The sequence below is a fragment of the Paracoccidioides brasiliensis genome (genome assembly GCF_000150735.1).
Source record: "Paracoccidioides brasiliensis Pb18 unplaced genomic scaffold supercont2.2, whole genome shotgun sequence".
Lineage (NCBI taxonomy): Eukaryota > Fungi > Ascomycota > Eurotiomycetes > Onygenales > Ajellomycetaceae > Paracoccidioides > Paracoccidioides brasiliensis.
Window position 1 is genome coordinate 307,730 of NW_011371359.1, and position 15,471 is coordinate 323,200.

At 47.2% G+C, this 15,471-nt stretch overlaps 7 protein-coding genes across 7 annotated transcripts; 5 read left to right on the forward strand and 2 right to left on the reverse strand.

Annotated features, from left to right (window-relative positions):
• Positions 1 to 578: 578 nt before the first annotated feature.
• PADG_11234 (uncharacterized protein) lies at positions 579 to 856 on the forward strand (the record flags this gene model as incomplete). The annotated part of the gene is made up of 2 exons (XM_010759497.1): positions 579 to 699; positions 759 to 856. The coding sequence occupies 2 exons, from the start codon at positions 579 to 581 to the stop codon at positions 854 to 856; spliced, it is 219 nt and encodes a 72-aa protein (XP_010757799.1).
• Positions 857 to 1,650: 794 nt separating this feature from the next.
• On the forward strand, positions 1,651 to 2,911 carry PADG_01294 (uncharacterized protein; the record flags this gene model as incomplete). The annotated part of the gene is made up of 3 exons (XM_010758551.1): positions 1,651 to 1,754; positions 1,832 to 1,909; positions 1,975 to 2,911. 3 exons carry the CDS (start codon positions 1,651 to 1,653, stop codon positions 2,909 to 2,911), a joined length of 1,119 nt encoding a protein of 372 aa, XP_010756853.1.
• Positions 2,912 to 3,325: 414 nt separating this feature from the next.
• PADG_11235 (uncharacterized protein) lies at positions 3,326 to 3,621 on the reverse strand (the record flags this gene model as incomplete). Its single annotated transcript, XM_010759498.1, has 2 exons — positions 3,326 to 3,491; positions 3,518 to 3,621. 2 exons carry the CDS (start codon positions 3,619 to 3,621, stop codon positions 3,326 to 3,328), a joined length of 270 nt encoding a protein of 89 aa, XP_010757800.1.
• Positions 3,622 to 4,235: 614 nt separating this feature from the next.
• Positions 4,236 to 6,170, reverse strand: PADG_01295 (kynurenine 3-monooxygenase; the record flags this gene model as incomplete). The annotated part of the gene is made up of 3 exons (XM_010759098.1): positions 4,236 to 5,453; positions 5,547 to 5,764; positions 6,056 to 6,170. 3 exons carry the CDS (start codon positions 6,168 to 6,170, stop codon positions 4,236 to 4,238), a joined length of 1,551 nt encoding a protein of 516 aa, XP_010757400.1.
• Positions 6,171 to 6,719: 549 nt separating this feature from the next.
• Positions 6,720 to 8,079, forward strand: PADG_01296 (methionine aminopeptidase, type I; the record flags this gene model as incomplete). The annotated part of the gene is made up of 3 exons (XM_010759099.1): positions 6,720 to 6,860; positions 6,947 to 7,345; positions 7,417 to 8,079. The coding sequence occupies 3 exons, from the start codon at positions 6,720 to 6,722 to the stop codon at positions 8,077 to 8,079; spliced, it is 1,203 nt and encodes a 400-aa protein (XP_010757401.1).
• A 561-nt stretch (positions 8,080 to 8,640) lies between these two features.
• On the forward strand, positions 8,641 to 10,773 carry PADG_01297 (uncharacterized protein; the record flags this gene model as incomplete). Its single annotated transcript, XM_010758552.1, has 6 exons — positions 8,641 to 8,877; positions 8,972 to 9,229; positions 9,297 to 9,437; positions 9,509 to 9,546; positions 9,670 to 10,343; positions 10,430 to 10,773. The coding sequence occupies 6 exons, from the start codon at positions 8,641 to 8,643 to the stop codon at positions 10,771 to 10,773; spliced, it is 1,692 nt and encodes a 563-aa protein (XP_010756854.1).
• Positions 10,774 to 11,766: 993 nt separating this feature from the next.
• On the forward strand, positions 11,767 to 15,276 carry PADG_01298 (uncharacterized protein; the record flags this gene model as incomplete). Its single annotated transcript, XM_010759100.1, has 1 exon — positions 11,767 to 15,276. The coding sequence occupies one exon, from the start codon at positions 11,767 to 11,769 to the stop codon at positions 15,274 to 15,276; it is 3,510 nt and encodes a 1,169-aa protein (XP_010757402.1).
• Between the last annotated feature and the right edge of the window lie 195 nt (positions 15,277 to 15,471).

Here is a 15,471-nt window from a genome sequence, read left to right on the forward strand (position 1 = left end):
GCTTCTTTATGTATTATTGGGTTGATCATTCGAGAACATGATAAATGTAACCAACAGGCAGTAGCTGGGATGTGTTCTTGGTTTTTGACGCAGTGCCTCAGGCAACCTGACTTCTTTCGAGTTCAAAAAATGTCATAAGTGGCATATCCAAGGCCAACCGCCCATTTCCTCTGGTGCTGGCAGCTGGAGTCAAGAGATTGATGTTGGCATGGGGCTATTGTGTCTCGGTAGCTTTGACTATCCACGTGACATCAGTCGTTGGTTCATTGAAGTCTTCAGCCTTGACTTGTAATGCATCTCATTATTTGTCTGATACAGCCACACATTATCAGTTACGCATATGCGTCATAGTTGGAAATCTTTGCTTACATCAACCTCCCAAGATCACTGTTATTTTTGGAGAGCTAGCTGTTTGAAATAGGAGTGCTCCGACATACGCGACATTGGGCCGGAATGGATATGCGCATCAGTGCCCAATTGCCCCAACTTCATGTCATGATATTCCCTGCCCAATCCTGAGGACGACCACTCATTGGTCATCTGCAGTTCTTGCTCCTTGGACATTTCAGACTTTGCTCATGGCTACGTGCATTGCCGGAGTAGCAGAGAAATTGCTGGCTAATTGGCGGTTCAAGTTGATCCCTGTCGACGACCAGAAGGCCGCCGCAGCAAATCCGACATGTTTGGATGCGGAGATATGTTGGAACCGCCTGGTTGTGATTTAAGATGAGATCTCGTGAGCTTGTTTTTCTGTGCAGTTTGCATCACAGTGTCGTTATTGGCCATGGGGGCGACCACTGCGCCAATATTTTCAACCGACTATCCTGTCGCCGTCTCCCTTGCGACATATTTCTAGCCGACAGGAACACACTAATGAAGCTATCGTTATAATCGGACACGGTTAATGGAGAGTACCTTGGCTGGATGTTGATCCCTACTCGAGGCAACCCTTTCAACTACTTCATTTCTTGTCGTTGCTGCCCAAACTAAGTCTCAGCTCCACCTCTTCACATCCCTTTGGCTCTTCCAAACCAGCTGCTGGTGTCCTTCATTATGTCCTCTACACGCTCCCTTGCTTTTGAGATTACACTTGAGACATATTGACTGCCAATCGCAGCCGTTCATCTGAAGTTTAAACTGGGTTACGCGAAAGCGCTCACATTTGGTGTCCGATGGACAGCACTCCCCAGTTGTATGGACATTAGGAGAACAAAATCTTGTTCATTGAGCTGATTTGGCGGTGTAACCTTGTTCCGTTGCCCTTTTGTGTCTCCCGCTTGATCTTCCTCAGGCATTGTACTGGAGCAATTCAAAAAACGTGGCATCATTCATATCGGTTCCTATACATATGTTCTCCATCTGCGACATTGGAACTGAGAAACTGAGATAAGATGACATTTTTTAAACGTTGCTTCTAAAACTATTGTCTCCTGGACCGACTTCGATCTTCACTGGTGTCATAACCAATCCGTGAAGCTCTTCTGCTGTGGAGACTCTTGTTTCGTCTTGGTTGCCTCAAGGCCAATTACTTCTCGTCTCCGCGGCTACCTATATATCTAATACGGTATAAAACGCATCTTTAACCCCTACTGCTGTTTTCTGACTCACTCTTAGATATTGATTGATGTTCCATTGAACCTGGCCCCCATTATGTCTTATCAAGGATATTACCACTACCAAGGGAGGGCGGCAGATGCTGACCTGAAATATTATCCGGTCAGCAATGAGATAGCTGCTTTTCCCCCTTCTCGAAGGTTAGTGAAACAGTCATGGAGCGGAGCTGGCATTCCATCTTTATCAAAATACATATATACTCATTAAGTCACGTTAGCTCGAGTGGCATGAATCGAGAATATGAGCCACCGGCGTATAGGCCAGCACCAGGGGTTTCCGGACTGTACCACTCTAGGTAGATCTGGATTTTCCACGATAACCCACTCGACATGGACACTGAGATCTTGACATTTAATTTAGTAAAAATAGGACATCTCCATCGTGGGAGCTTTCTCGAGAGGCATTGGGAACCGTTCGATCACCCAATCAAGGAAGACTGAATGAATCGCCTATCTCATACAGTAACTCTGGTAGAATACCCATCACTACCCCGCCTTACGACCGGTATTCAAATGTTTCCACCGCTCCCAACTTGGGATCAACTGGACAACAGCCACGTCCTCCCGCTGGTGGAGATATAGATACTCATCTAGTTCATCCTTCTCATGACTTGATGATGCGAGACCCTAAGTCTCCAACTTTCGAGCAATTTAATTTCTTTCATTATCATTCGAAGAGACGCGCACCAGAAAGCACAAAAAGCATTGCCAAATATCACCCACAGAGGCGGCTATTCAACCGTGATGAGTTTGATGGTCCCACTCAGTTTTTAGATATGCCTTCCCCAAGGACTATTGCGGAACAGGAGAAAGATTTGCCTCGCCTACCCACCAGTTTGGATGTGCAAGAGCAAGACAAAATCCTCTGTGAAGTTAATGATCGTTTAGCCAGGTGTGCTTTCAATTTTGTTGCAAAATATCGATTTCCTATTCCTGTGGAACCAGACAAGAGACAGGTGAGAACACCAGCCGACCGGGAATGGACCGAATGGGTACACCTTTTGAAACGGTTAGCTACCAAGCGCCGAATTCCTGCCAGAGTTCTTTATAATGGCCAGATCAAGCAGTTTGTGACAGTCCTGGAGAATTCCTTGGAAATGCGCCATGCTGCAAAGCATCAATCAAGGCCAGTGAAAGATGATAGGAACGTCCTACAGCTCATATCCGCAGGCACTCAGGTTGCAAAAATTCTCAAGGATGCTTCCACAATGGAATATCTAGACCAGCTATACGGAGGAACTGAAAACTTAATTCGGGACCGGCGCGCCCAGCGCGGAGAAGTCTTTCTCTATTCCTGAAATGCAGCCAAGTTTGGTAAAGTGAACGAAAATATCGTGGTTTCTTACTTCTGTTTTAACTGTTTAACTTTCTATCCAAGGATCGATACCCCAAAAAGCAACATTGACCCGACGTCTTGATGTTCAGTTCTTGGCAAGAAGTGGTTTTCGATCCTTTGATTATTTGATGTGTTGGACAGTTTACCGGGCTATCCAACTGACGATCATTTCCTGGTTCATCTGTGCAGAAGTCAATTCGTCACAATCTCCACGGTCTGGAAGTTCTCATATCGCACGATTTGTTTTTCTGTCTGGATCTTGGTGTGATAACAATAATCACTCCTTCAAAAACTCACATTTTGCCTTCGTCCCTATGCTCCCAAGACCAGCTCCATGGGCGAAGTACAACATATTTTCTAACAGTTACTTGATATTTTACTTCTCCCACGGTGTTTGGAGAAATTGAAGTTGAGTTTGTGCTTCTTGTCCCTGTTTCCTACTGGCTTGACTGTCGCTGAGAGCTATCTCTTCATCCACGTTGTTTAGAATGTATATTCTTTCATTCGAAGAAACAACTTTCTTACTCGTCGAACTTCCCACCCTATTTTCTTGGACAGATATATATACACTGCTCGCACAAATATCTCAAGTGGAGAGCAAAACTGGGACAACGAAATGCCTGTCCGATCCGTCAACTGGTCCATTATTTCCATCTTCTCCTGCATACCCATGCATACGTATCTGCATTAGTTTTTTTTTTTTTTTTTTTTTTTTTTTTTTTTTGGAAGTCGTTTCTGCCACGGTCTACTACTGTTTTTCTATTTTATTTCTGTTCTTGCTGCTTTGTTTTCTGTGATTTGACGTATTGGATATAATTTCTAATGGCGGGTATGCTACAAATATGCACTACACTGTACTGTATGTGGTTCAACTTCTCTTGTGGCATCAATTTGTGGTTTGCTCCATTCTTCTCTCTCCTTTTCTTCTGCTTGTGGACTTTCTTTTATCTTGGAAAAAATGATTGATTGTTGTATCCGCCAAGATTGCCCATACATCAGACATTTGCTCACATTGGTTCGTTCATTTTCCTTGTATATAAGCAAACTTCATTCAATTGGTATATCAAATCTTGATACCGAATAATAATCATTAATCACTACACAATAGTTTGGGTAATGTTATTACATATGTTGAATATACCCATCTATCTTCATGTTGTTCATCATACTTGAAAGGAAGCAAACCCGCGAGAAAACTCGCGCAAATCAATATTTCAATTAAGAGTCCACGTACGCACCTAAATCTCGCAATGAACAGTTGGAAAGTTCACGCCTCAGGAATCTCTCTACCAAAAACCCCTCATGAACTTCTTCCCCAGCCGCTCCCACCACATCCCTTTCCAACCCCAAAACCCGCCAGCACCAATAACCGAAGCCAGCATGAGCGTCAACACACGAACTAGAATTCGGCCCTGCTGCTTTGCTTTCATTTCAATCTCTGAATAGCGCTCATTGCTAAAACTCACGCGGGCATACTGGGTTGACCACCCCAGAATTGGGATACGTCGGTCCAGGGTCTCTTCAACATATTTGCGCAGAAGATAGAGCGGCGATGTCACCCCCCAGCGCATTTCAAGGTAGTTACGGCGTGACAGATCATTGATAGCGTGCGCATCCGGGGTGCGTTGGCAGGTGTATGCATCTAGAGCGGCAGCGCGGGCGGCGTCGATGTCGATGTCGATGTCGATGTCGATGTTCCCTTGCGATTTTTGGGAAGACGTGTGTCCATACACCCCTTTCTGCTCGAAATACTCAAAGAGGATGCGTACATCCTCGAGTCCGGCATTCAGACCCTGTCCATAGAAGGGAAGCATGGCATGGGCGGCATCGCCAATGATCACGACACTGGAGCCAAAGTGGTATGGTGAGCATTTGATGCTGATAAGTGGGAGGTGCGGGTTCGTTCTAAACTGCTCTTGTAGGGCGGATGGCGAGATAAGCTCCGGAGACACGCCAGGGAAGTTTTTGTTGAAAAATGCGAGGAGAGTGTCCGGCTCCTTTTCCAGGGCAGCGAATTGCGCTTCTGGCGCGAAGAGAGTGCACGTGAACGTTTTATTCGGCGAAGGAAGCGCAATGAACATGAATTCCCGTCCGGGCCAGATATGTAGGTGGTCTGGCGAGATAGCGAAATCATTTGTATCTGCCGTTGGCGCGATGTGGAACTCGCACCAGAGTACATCGACGTATTCTTGCTGGTAATTCATGGGGACGTACTTCATGAGATGATACCTGGTAGCGGAATGTGCACCGTCAGCACCTATGAGGAAGTCGAAAGGAACTTCGATCTCTGGTGCTCGGGTGACAGCAATGGATTTGCCGTTTTGCGTGGTAGTGGTGGCTGCCCCTGTGGGATCATCGGCGTTCCTTCGCTCGAACCAGGCCTTTTTGTTTTTGAAATCGGCGCCCGTTAGCTTGTGGTTGAAAAATATTTTCACGTTGGGCGTGTTCTCAAGTTCATCAAGCAGGATCTCGTTGAGGCGGCCACGGTCCATGGCATTGTTGTACTGAAAATTCTGATATTAGTGACTGCCATTGTTGGGTATTTCATGGGTATGGACGATGGATGCTCTTTGTGGAGTTTTATATCAAAACCTTACCCTGCCGTGAACATCATAGGGCTGGGATTCCTGTGAGAGCTTGCCCAATTGGTTCTTTCTATGAACCATGCGGGCGTGCATGGGAACGGTTTCCTTGAGAATCGCATCTATAAAGCCAGAGCGCTTGATCCGCCTCATCGTATTGATGCCACGTTCTGCAAGGGCCACATTGATAGACTTGGTGAAGTTCAGGGGGGTGGTCGAGGGATTGCGGAGGTCTATGCATTTTGACGTTCGTTATATTCTTTTCAATGGCAGCATAGCCAGTTGGGAAAGGGGGCGACATGAAAGGAAATTTTTTTTTTTTTTTTTTTTTTTTTAACTTGATATGAAAGGTCCCGTATCTGTTTTACCAGACAAAGTAGAGATTGTCAAGCTCCCCTTTACACATCCAAATAAAAAAAAAAACAGGTAATATCACGATTGATCAAACAAATCCGGCAGCATTCATCAGAGTCCTGGCCTTCCTCCTCTGCTACTCTCGTGTCATCTAAGGGAACGTTACATACCTCCACGCAGTTCATATAGTTCAACAATGTCGCCTCGCTCGGCGGCGTAGAGGGCGGCTAGAGACCCAACAGGGCCTGCACCGACTATGACAACCTTTTGCTTTGTTTCTGCCATATCTGCCTAACTTTTTTGCGTAAATATCGAGTGCAACCAGAAGGATACGACGTTAGTATTCAGCTCGAGGAGGTACAATTAACTACATTTAAATAAATAAGCCCTTACTCATTCCCCCCCCGGGCAAGGATCCTGGGGATAGTTTTTATCTCCGCGGGGGACCGGGGCTTGTTTGGTCTCCAAAAGGGGGTCAAAAACTCGACTGAGTGAAATCCTTTAGGGCTAGGATCCTGCACGTGATGTGCGCTGATGGTGGACGATTTGCCGCGCGTTTGTAAAAGGCTGTCGGCGGCTGCCGCGGCAGGTCGCGATGGGTTTCTTCCACGCAAGACTTTGTCTGCACTAGAGAAACTTGTTGTCAATGGATGATTCTCTGGAGATTTTTATTCATTCAGTATCCTCAGGAATATCTCAGCGCTACAGCTGTACTCGTCGTTGTGGTTTCAGAACTACCCCCTCGAAAAAGCAAAGAAAGTAAGGCATAATAAGTTACCCTTCTCGAAGGGAGTAGTCCGTCGACCCTCGCAGTATTTGGACCTGTCCACCGCGATGGCGTCCACGCAGCTGGACTCCAAAAAGTGCATAGGGTTGGACTGCAATAACAATGCTGGATCCCTACGGTGTCCGTCATGCATGAAAATTGGCATCGACAGTCATTTCTGCTCTCAGGACTGTTTCAAGAGGAATTGGGTACGCCATCATCATCATCATCATCATCATCATCATCATCATCAAATCTCTTCCACACCAGGCTGACTGGAGCTTTCATTCTGCAGAGCGAACATAAAGCTATTCACAAAAAAAGTAACCTTCTAAGCAACCTTTTTCCACCGAAAATAGTTTCTGAACCAGATCCAGCTACCGGCCACTTCAATCCGTTCCCAACCTATCCTTTCACTGGCGCCTTGAGACCCGTATACCCCCTTGCTCCTAAAAGCACAGTTCCTGATTCGATCCCTCCCCCCGATTATGCACGAGACGGTATCCCCAGATCAGAACAGAAAATCGTCAGCCGACATCATATTACGATTCTCAATCCGCAGGAACAGGAAGGAATGAGGAAAGTATGCCGTTTGGCGAGAGAAGTGCTCGATATTGCAGCCCGAGAGATCAGGCCTGGTGTTACCACCGACCACATCGACAAGTTAGTTCACCGGGCTTGCTTGGAGAGAAAAGTCAGGAACCAATCCCCCCCCGCTGCTATTCGCAAAAATCTGTGTTGAACTAATCAAAACAACTATCGCAGTCCTATCCGTCACCATTGAACTATGTCCACTTCCCGAAATCCGTTTGCACATCGATCAACGAAGTTATCTGCCACGGAATCCCCGACCAACGTCCCCTGGAAGATGGCGATATTATAAATATTGACGTCACACTCTACCATGAGGGCTTTCATGGAGACCTGAACGAGACATATTACGTTGGAGAAAAAGCCCGTACGGATCCCGACACTGTTCGGGTCGTAGAGACGTCGAGAGAATGTTTGGACAAGGCCATCGCACTGGTGAAGCCGGGCATGCTATTCCGAGATCCAGGTAATGTCATTGAGAAACATGCGAAGCAAAATAACTGCAGTGTGGTTCGGAGCTACTGTGGACACGGCATCAACCAGCTCTTCCACACAACACCAAGCATCCCTCACTATGGAAAGAGCAAGACTGTTGGGCAAGCGAAGGCCGGAATGTGCTTTACAATCGAGCCTATGATTAACTTGGGCACATACCGAGACAAGACCTGGCCGGACAATTGGACCAGTGTCACCGCAGATGGAATGAAATCAGCGCAATTTGAGCATACGTTGTTAGTTACCGAGGATGGAGTTGAAGTGCTGACGGCTAGATTGCCGGACTCTCCTGGTGGCGCGATTCCTAGGATCGCTGTTGACGGAGAGGCGACATCACTATGAGTTTGTCTTAAGACCGCTGTTCTCTTCTTTTTATTACCCGCTTTAGAACATTCCGTGGCCATCATGAATTTATGGGATACCAGCATTGCCATCTTTATTCCAGTTCAAGTTAAACAACATGCCTTTTTTTTTTTTTTTTTTTTTTTTTTTTCGTTGATCAAGCATAAACTTGTAAAGATAACATGGGTAGGGGGGAGCGGGGAAGTAAGATTGGAAATAACAGAAATCCTTTTTTCAACGGCCTTCGCGTGGATTAAAATATGTTGACTGTGGTGAGTCCGGTCTCCCAATTGACCGGCATATAATAATAACTGACTACGGGAAGTTGATATATCTTGGAACTTGGTGGGGCCCAGGGGCTGAGGGCTTAGTAACTTATCATCACGTGGCTCGTTATCGTGAATCGGGTGAGTTTTGACCCCTTCGAGGGTGGGTGAACATCTTCGCAATTCACCGGGTTGTTGGTGACATTCTTTTTACTCCCATTAAAAAAAAAAAAAAAAACCTTCCGTCCGTCGCTGCCAACGCCTCAGCTCGTCTTATCCTGTTTACTATGAGAATATGAGAAATCCAACGTTGGCTTCTGTTAGCGGAAGCGCTGGACCATCGGAGAGGTCGCCTCTACTCGGCAATGATGACTCCTCCAAGCATCCGCACACTGCGCAGTCGGTTCTCAATGGACAGGATGAAGAAGCTGTAGGCCAAAATGAGTCTGGCTCTGCTCGTGAAGCCCAATTCAGCGGTCTACCTGACGCGCAGATGAAATTGAAATACATCGTGCCAGCGGTGTCGATTGGGGTGAGCGCCCTCCCCACAGATATTATCAAAAACTTCCCCTTCAATTAAATTAAGTCGTGAGAGCCAGGCCAACAAAATTTTGACGTCTATGTAGATATTCCTTGGAGCAGCAGACCAGACAATCATCGTATCCAGCTACGGAAAGATTGGAAGTGACCTGCAAGCTCTGAATTTGACGAGCTGGATTGCGACCTCATACTTCCTGACCCTCACCTCCTTCCAGCCGCTCTATGGCCGTCTCAGTGACATATTCGGCCGCAAGTCATGCCTGCTTTTTGCATATGCTGTGTTCGGAATTGGGTGCATCTGCTGTGGCCTCGCCAGGAATATTGAGGAGCTGATTGCTGCGAGAGTAATTCGTCGCCATGAATTAATTGACCACCAATCACTCCGTTTCCTCAACTGACGGATCTATACAGGTGTTCCAAGGCATTGGAGGTGGGGGCATGACAACTGTCGTAAGCATTCTTATGAGCGATATCGTCCCTCTGCGTGATCGCGGGGTCTGGCAGGGCATCATTAATATCATATGGGCAACCGGGAGTGCAGTTGGGGCACCTGTAGGTAGGTCCTCTCTCGCATCCGCTTTCTTTTCAGTGATTTTGAAAGGAGCCGGCACGTTGACTTTGAGACAGGCGGTATTTTGGCAGACTATATTGGCTGGCGATGGTAAGTATCTGCTCTCATGTTCACAAGCAAGGAGAAGAAATTAGAGAGAAATAAAAGAAAAGAAAAGAAAAGAAAAAGAAAGAAAGAAAAAAAAAAAACAGGAACTCATGATTCTCTCTGAAGGGCTTTCCTCCTCCAGGGTCCAATATGTCTGCTAGCCTTCATATCCGTGGCGTTTATACTACATCTGCCCGTACAGGAAGAGGCTCACTGGCTGCAGAAACTCCGCCGAATAGATTTTCTAGGGGCATTAATCCTTGTCGGAGCAGTATTTGCATTCCTCATCGGAGCAGACAGGGGTAGCAATGTCTCTTGGTCTATCCCTATAACTATCGTATCCATGTGCCTGGCAGCCGTTCTCTTTATTATTTTCCTCTGTGTTGAAGTCTGGGTAGCCTATGAACCTTTCGCCCCGAGTCATATAATCTTTGAAAGGGGCCTATTCGCTTGCTATGCATGCAACTTTTTTAGTTTCGCCGGATTTATGGGGGTTCTTTTTTACTTCCCCCTATATTTCCAGGCCACAGAGGGCGTTTCTGCCACCGGGGCTGGCATCAGACTCTTACCGTCTATTTTGGCTGGTGTCTCTGGCTCCTTGTTTGGTGGTGTCGTAATGAAAATGACAGGCAAATATTTTTGGATCACAATCATGGGCTACTGTCTTCTAACTATAGGAGTAACTGTCACATTCCTTTGGTCTGGAGTTGTTGCTCGAAGCACCGCCGGGATTATCGCTGGAATGTGCGTCGCATCATTCGGAAATGGAATCAGCATAACCACTACGTTAATTTCCTTGAGTGAGTTTCCCCCCCCCCCTCCACCCCCTAAAATTCTGCTCTTGTTAACTTGAGATCAACGTAACTGTCCTAACATAAACATCTAGTTGCATGTGCTACCCCTCAGGACCAGGCAGTGGCAACAGCATGTTCTTATCTGTTCCGATCATTGGGTTCAGTAATGGGACTTGCACTCTCGTCCACGGTTGTCCAACAATCTCTCCGAACTTGTCTACGCTCTGTTCTTGGAAACAATATGGATATCGATAAGATCGTCAACGGCGTACGCCAGAGTCTGGACTTTATCAACACTCTCGATCCACGGATACAGCGAATAGTGCGAGATTGCTATGGGAATGCTGTCAACTGTTCATTTGGCCTTTCAATTATTGTCGTCATTTTCACGATAATCAGTGCCTTTCTCATCCGTGAAAACGCTCTCAGCCGTTGATGAGAGGTCAATAACGCAACGGCTTTTCTCTTTCATGTCATTCATCCCTCATTACGTTGAGCTCCGGGTTAAAGCTCTAACTACATATTTTTCCGACACATTTCGGTTCTTCCGCGAAGTCGTGTCATTGGTTTTTCGGGGAAGGTTTCAGTGGATCACTTCCTTTCCACATGTTTAGCACCAGAGTACAGGAAAGATTCTAACGTTTTTATTACTTTTTCTCTCTGTCTATCCAGTAGGCTTTCAGGTTTTCAAAAGGTCCATTTACACGGTTACGGTGTTTGTTCAATCGCCAATCGAAAAGCATGAATTTGTGCTAGAAAATCTCGGGATGGCGCAGTGCTAGAGGTTAGAGCAGAGCAAGCAATAACTGGTTGCATCTTGAACTGTTATTGGTTTTCATGACTGACAGGGGCTTCGAAAGTGATATTTCTTTCCTTTCGAGCATTTTAGAATACGTCAACCATGCATCAACAATGCCTCAATTATAAGTTCTAAAATTGATTGATGAATAGTAGGCAGATTTTCACCAAGTACGTACAGGTAAGGCTGATGGGTTGTTCTCATGTAAAGTTTTAATTTGCTAAATTTAATATCACGAAGAACGTTTTTATTCATTATCATTAAAGAAAGATAAAAGTTTGAAGGCCGTTTGAAGGAGTGAAAATAAAAAAAGTTAATTATCTCGCGCTTATTGTTGAGCAGTTGGCGAGCCAATAACCGTCAACCCTAACTACGTATCTCTGGCCAAACCCCCCATAACCAAACGGAACCGAACCGAACATCCAGCGTCAAAAAAGAGCAACCCTGCTACGGTAACCTTTATATCCAACTTTCGTTATAGAGCTCCAGAGCTCGCAACCTCTATAGCTTGCTTCCTACAATGCCGGCTCAACACGAAACTAATTCACATCGGTTCTGATGCTCGTGGACTTCCATGCTTGAATGATGTCCACTCATTGACCCTCTGCGTTCCGATAAACAGACCATACAATGTCGTCCGAGATCTCTTCTCACCCAACTTCTCTCGCGCGATTTCGACCTGCGATATATCTCCTGACGGGTGTAGCAGCTGCATACGCTATCTTTTATGCTCATAGCCGCTATATTACCTCCCAGTCCCATACATCGTTACATCGTCGCAATGCCGTCCGGAGGAGAGCCACGAGGCGCCGCGGCGGCATTTCTCTCCCCAGTGGCGAGTCGCGTGTGCCACAAGACTTCTCAGGACATATAATGGCGCTTGAGCAGTTAGAAAGAGCCGGACAGGCTTACGGGACATTCCGGATGGAGATTGAAAATGGCCGCGCCATTGAGTGTCGCCTCATGCCGTCGCAGCTACCGTCTGTCGATCAGATTGAACAGCAGCTCGAAGCATCTCGAGATCACGCACTTTTTATACGATCAGTTATGGAAAATGCTTTTCTCGATAACTTTTTTGCCGTGGAATTCCGGCCTTCGCATACTATACGCTTTGATACAGGAGAATGGCAGTACCTGGCAACCGAGCTGCTGGACCGCGGGCTGTCTGAAGCCAACGTCACGGCTGCCATTACAAGGTTCAACGAGTCTGACGATTTTGGCGAGGAGTTAAGGCGCCGGAGACGGAATGGCGAGTCAATACGCTTGACGGGGCCTGGAACAAGCCTCCTCAACCCCACGGATCCACCGCCGCCAGCAGTTCCAGCTCCTGAGCAAGCGGACACCTTGGATGATCAGAGCATTTTTTCGTGGAGAGATGGGAATGACGATGGCGCCCCAACCCGCGAAGGACAGAATTTGCTGAATTTGCTTTATCATATTGCTGAGGACCAAGCGCGGCGAGACGGCTATATTCATCGAGGAGTGACATGTAACAGCTGTGGGGCGATGCCAATTCAGGGAGTAAGGTATCGATGCGCTAACTGCATCGACTACGATCTTTGCGAAACATGCGAGGCTATGCAGGTCCACATCAAGACGCATCTCTTTTACAAAGTCCGAATTCCTGCCCCCTTCCTCGGTAACCCACGACAACCACAGCCCGTTTGGTATCCAGGGAAGCCAGCTATGCTCCCACGTAGCCTACCACGGAACCTCGCCAAAAGGCTCATGAAGGAGACCAATTTTGAGAATACAGAGCTGGATGCGTTGTGGGATCAGTTCCGATGTCTAGCAAACGTTGAATGGGTTAATGATCCCAATAAGCTAAATATGGCAATCGACCGCAAGACATTTGACCGATGCTTTGTACCAAATACCTCAATCCGGCCCCCGCCCCCGAGTCTTATATATGACCGGATGTTTTCGTTCTACGATACGAATGGAGACAATTTGATCGGGTTCGAAGAGTTTTTAAAAGGGTTAGCAAGTTTCAGTAATAAAAGTGTTCATGAGAGACTGAGGCGTATATTTGAGGGTTACGATATTGATAGAGATGGTTACGTGGAAAGGAAGGATTTTCTTCGAATATTCAGGGCTTACTACACTCTGAGCAGAGAGTTGACTAGGGATATGGTAGCTGGGATGGAAGATGATTTCTTGGAGGGTGGTACGAGAGATATTATCCTAGGTAGCCAGCCAATATCTTCTGCGTTCCCAGGAAATATCCCACCTGGGGAGCCTTCGAGGATCGGTGAAGGCAAGCGTACGAATTTGTATGGCGATATGGAGATCATCGACAACGAAGGGATTTTGCGAGAAGATGGGGATGACACTGGCGATAGGAATGCTGTTATTGGAGATGCCGCAGTGAGAGATACATACGGGCGGACCCGTCCACTCTTCACATCCAGGCTACGTTTGCCTGACCCACCCTTTTCCCGATCTCGCAGACGTAATGGTCGGCATCGTAGAGAGCCTAACGAAGAAGAATATGGTGATGAAGAAGATAATGACGGACATGATTCCGATTCATACCTGGGCAGCTACAGCGAGTGGCCTAACGATCAAGTTCGCCCTGAAGACGTAGTTAATGCGTTAGGAACCTACGTACCACTGGATGAAATCACCGATCCGGTTGATAGAGCTAGGGTCGCCACTTGTGCGATGCAGAGGCTCGATGAAGCAGATCGCGAACGGATACAACGGATAAGACGAGAGGGAGTTGACGAAAGATGGGCAAGGCGGACATTCTATACTGATGAGGAAGATGGCGCTACCCCACCTGCCGGATACCATGACGCAGAAGGGCTCCAAGAGGTCGTGGATGATTTTGACCACCGGCCACTTGAGGAGTCGCACCCGCCTACCCCACGATCGAGATCATCATCCAAGGTTCGCTTCCAGGACGACATCACGGATAACGATTACGAGACTAGGTCGAATCAATCAACATCGTCCCGGAGCATCCCAGTTGCTGAACGCTGGGGTGGGTTTGAGATCCCTGAAGCCGAGAAGGATGTCGGCAAGGAAGTGCTGTACCAAGTTACCCAGCAGGGCCTTAACGAACTTTTAGACCTCATATTCAAACCGAAAGAAGATCTCTTAATGGAAGCACGTCGAACCAAGACTGAGAGAAAGCGATGGGTGAAGGAGATCAATAACTTTATTGCATCTCTCCCTAAAGGTCATTACCTACGAGAGGGCGCTGATATTGAAAAGCAAGAGGAAGAGCTCGCCCAGGAGGAAGGTGAAGGAAAACCAACCCCCCAACCGAAGGAAAAGCTCCTCAAGCAGGAACTGGAAGATTCAGATTATACTTTTATGGGCCGCGGAGGCGTTATCGACCGCTCCGCATCTCCCTCAGGAGAAGATGACGTAGCAAACCACCCCGAAACCCCTTGCGAATCCCTGGATACCGTAGATCCTACTCTCCCTCAGAACCTCCCTAACGACTCAGATCTGGAACCGTTTCCCCCAGCTCCAGAAGGCTCAGACTATGCCGAGTATGTGGAAGATGCATATGAAGTAGCAGAGACGTCCTTCTACATGCCCCCAGATCCAACCCTTCCCCAGAATCGTCCAGACAGATCCGCGTCAGGCCGAAGTCTCCATATAACTGAAGTCTCCAGCTCCACGACCATTCCATACGGCCACTCCATGTTCGAGAATTCACCCGTATACGAGTCTGCCTCAACATCTACCTCCGTCTCAGCCCAACAACAGTCACAACAGCGACGCTCCCAACACTCTCGCCCTCCGCGGTCACGAAATCAGTCCCTCCCTCTCCGTCTCCGTTTTCAGCAATCGGTGTCGTCATCCCCCCGTCGACAACAGTTCCTCTCCGTCACAGGGGACTATGATCGTTCGCATTCTTCCCTTTCTATCTCTCCGCCGCCATCACCTTCCTCATCGTCTTTTGACGATAACAACAAACAACCCCGCCCGCCTTCACCGCCTCTTCCTCCATCTCCGAAGACGCTGGCACGATGGAGCAGATTGAATCAAGTGGAGAGGGAAGCCAAGGCACGTGGCGGGTCCGGGGCTAAGTTGAACTTCGAGGAGTTCACGATGAGAATGCAGGGGGAGAGGGGGAGGAGGTTAGGTTTTGTGGCGAGTTGGATCGATATGACGAGTTTTTAGATACGAGAAAGGGAATTTTTTTTTTTTTTATCTCAACACTCCTTTCTGGTCGGAGCAAGGGGAGGAGTGTTGTTGATATCTTGATATATATATACTCAAACCGTTCTTTGGGTTAGCTGTTACTCTTTGCAGTTGCTAGGGAAAGAGTTTTACTGATTTCGGTGGACTTTTTATAAAGTGATTGGAAGATAGTGG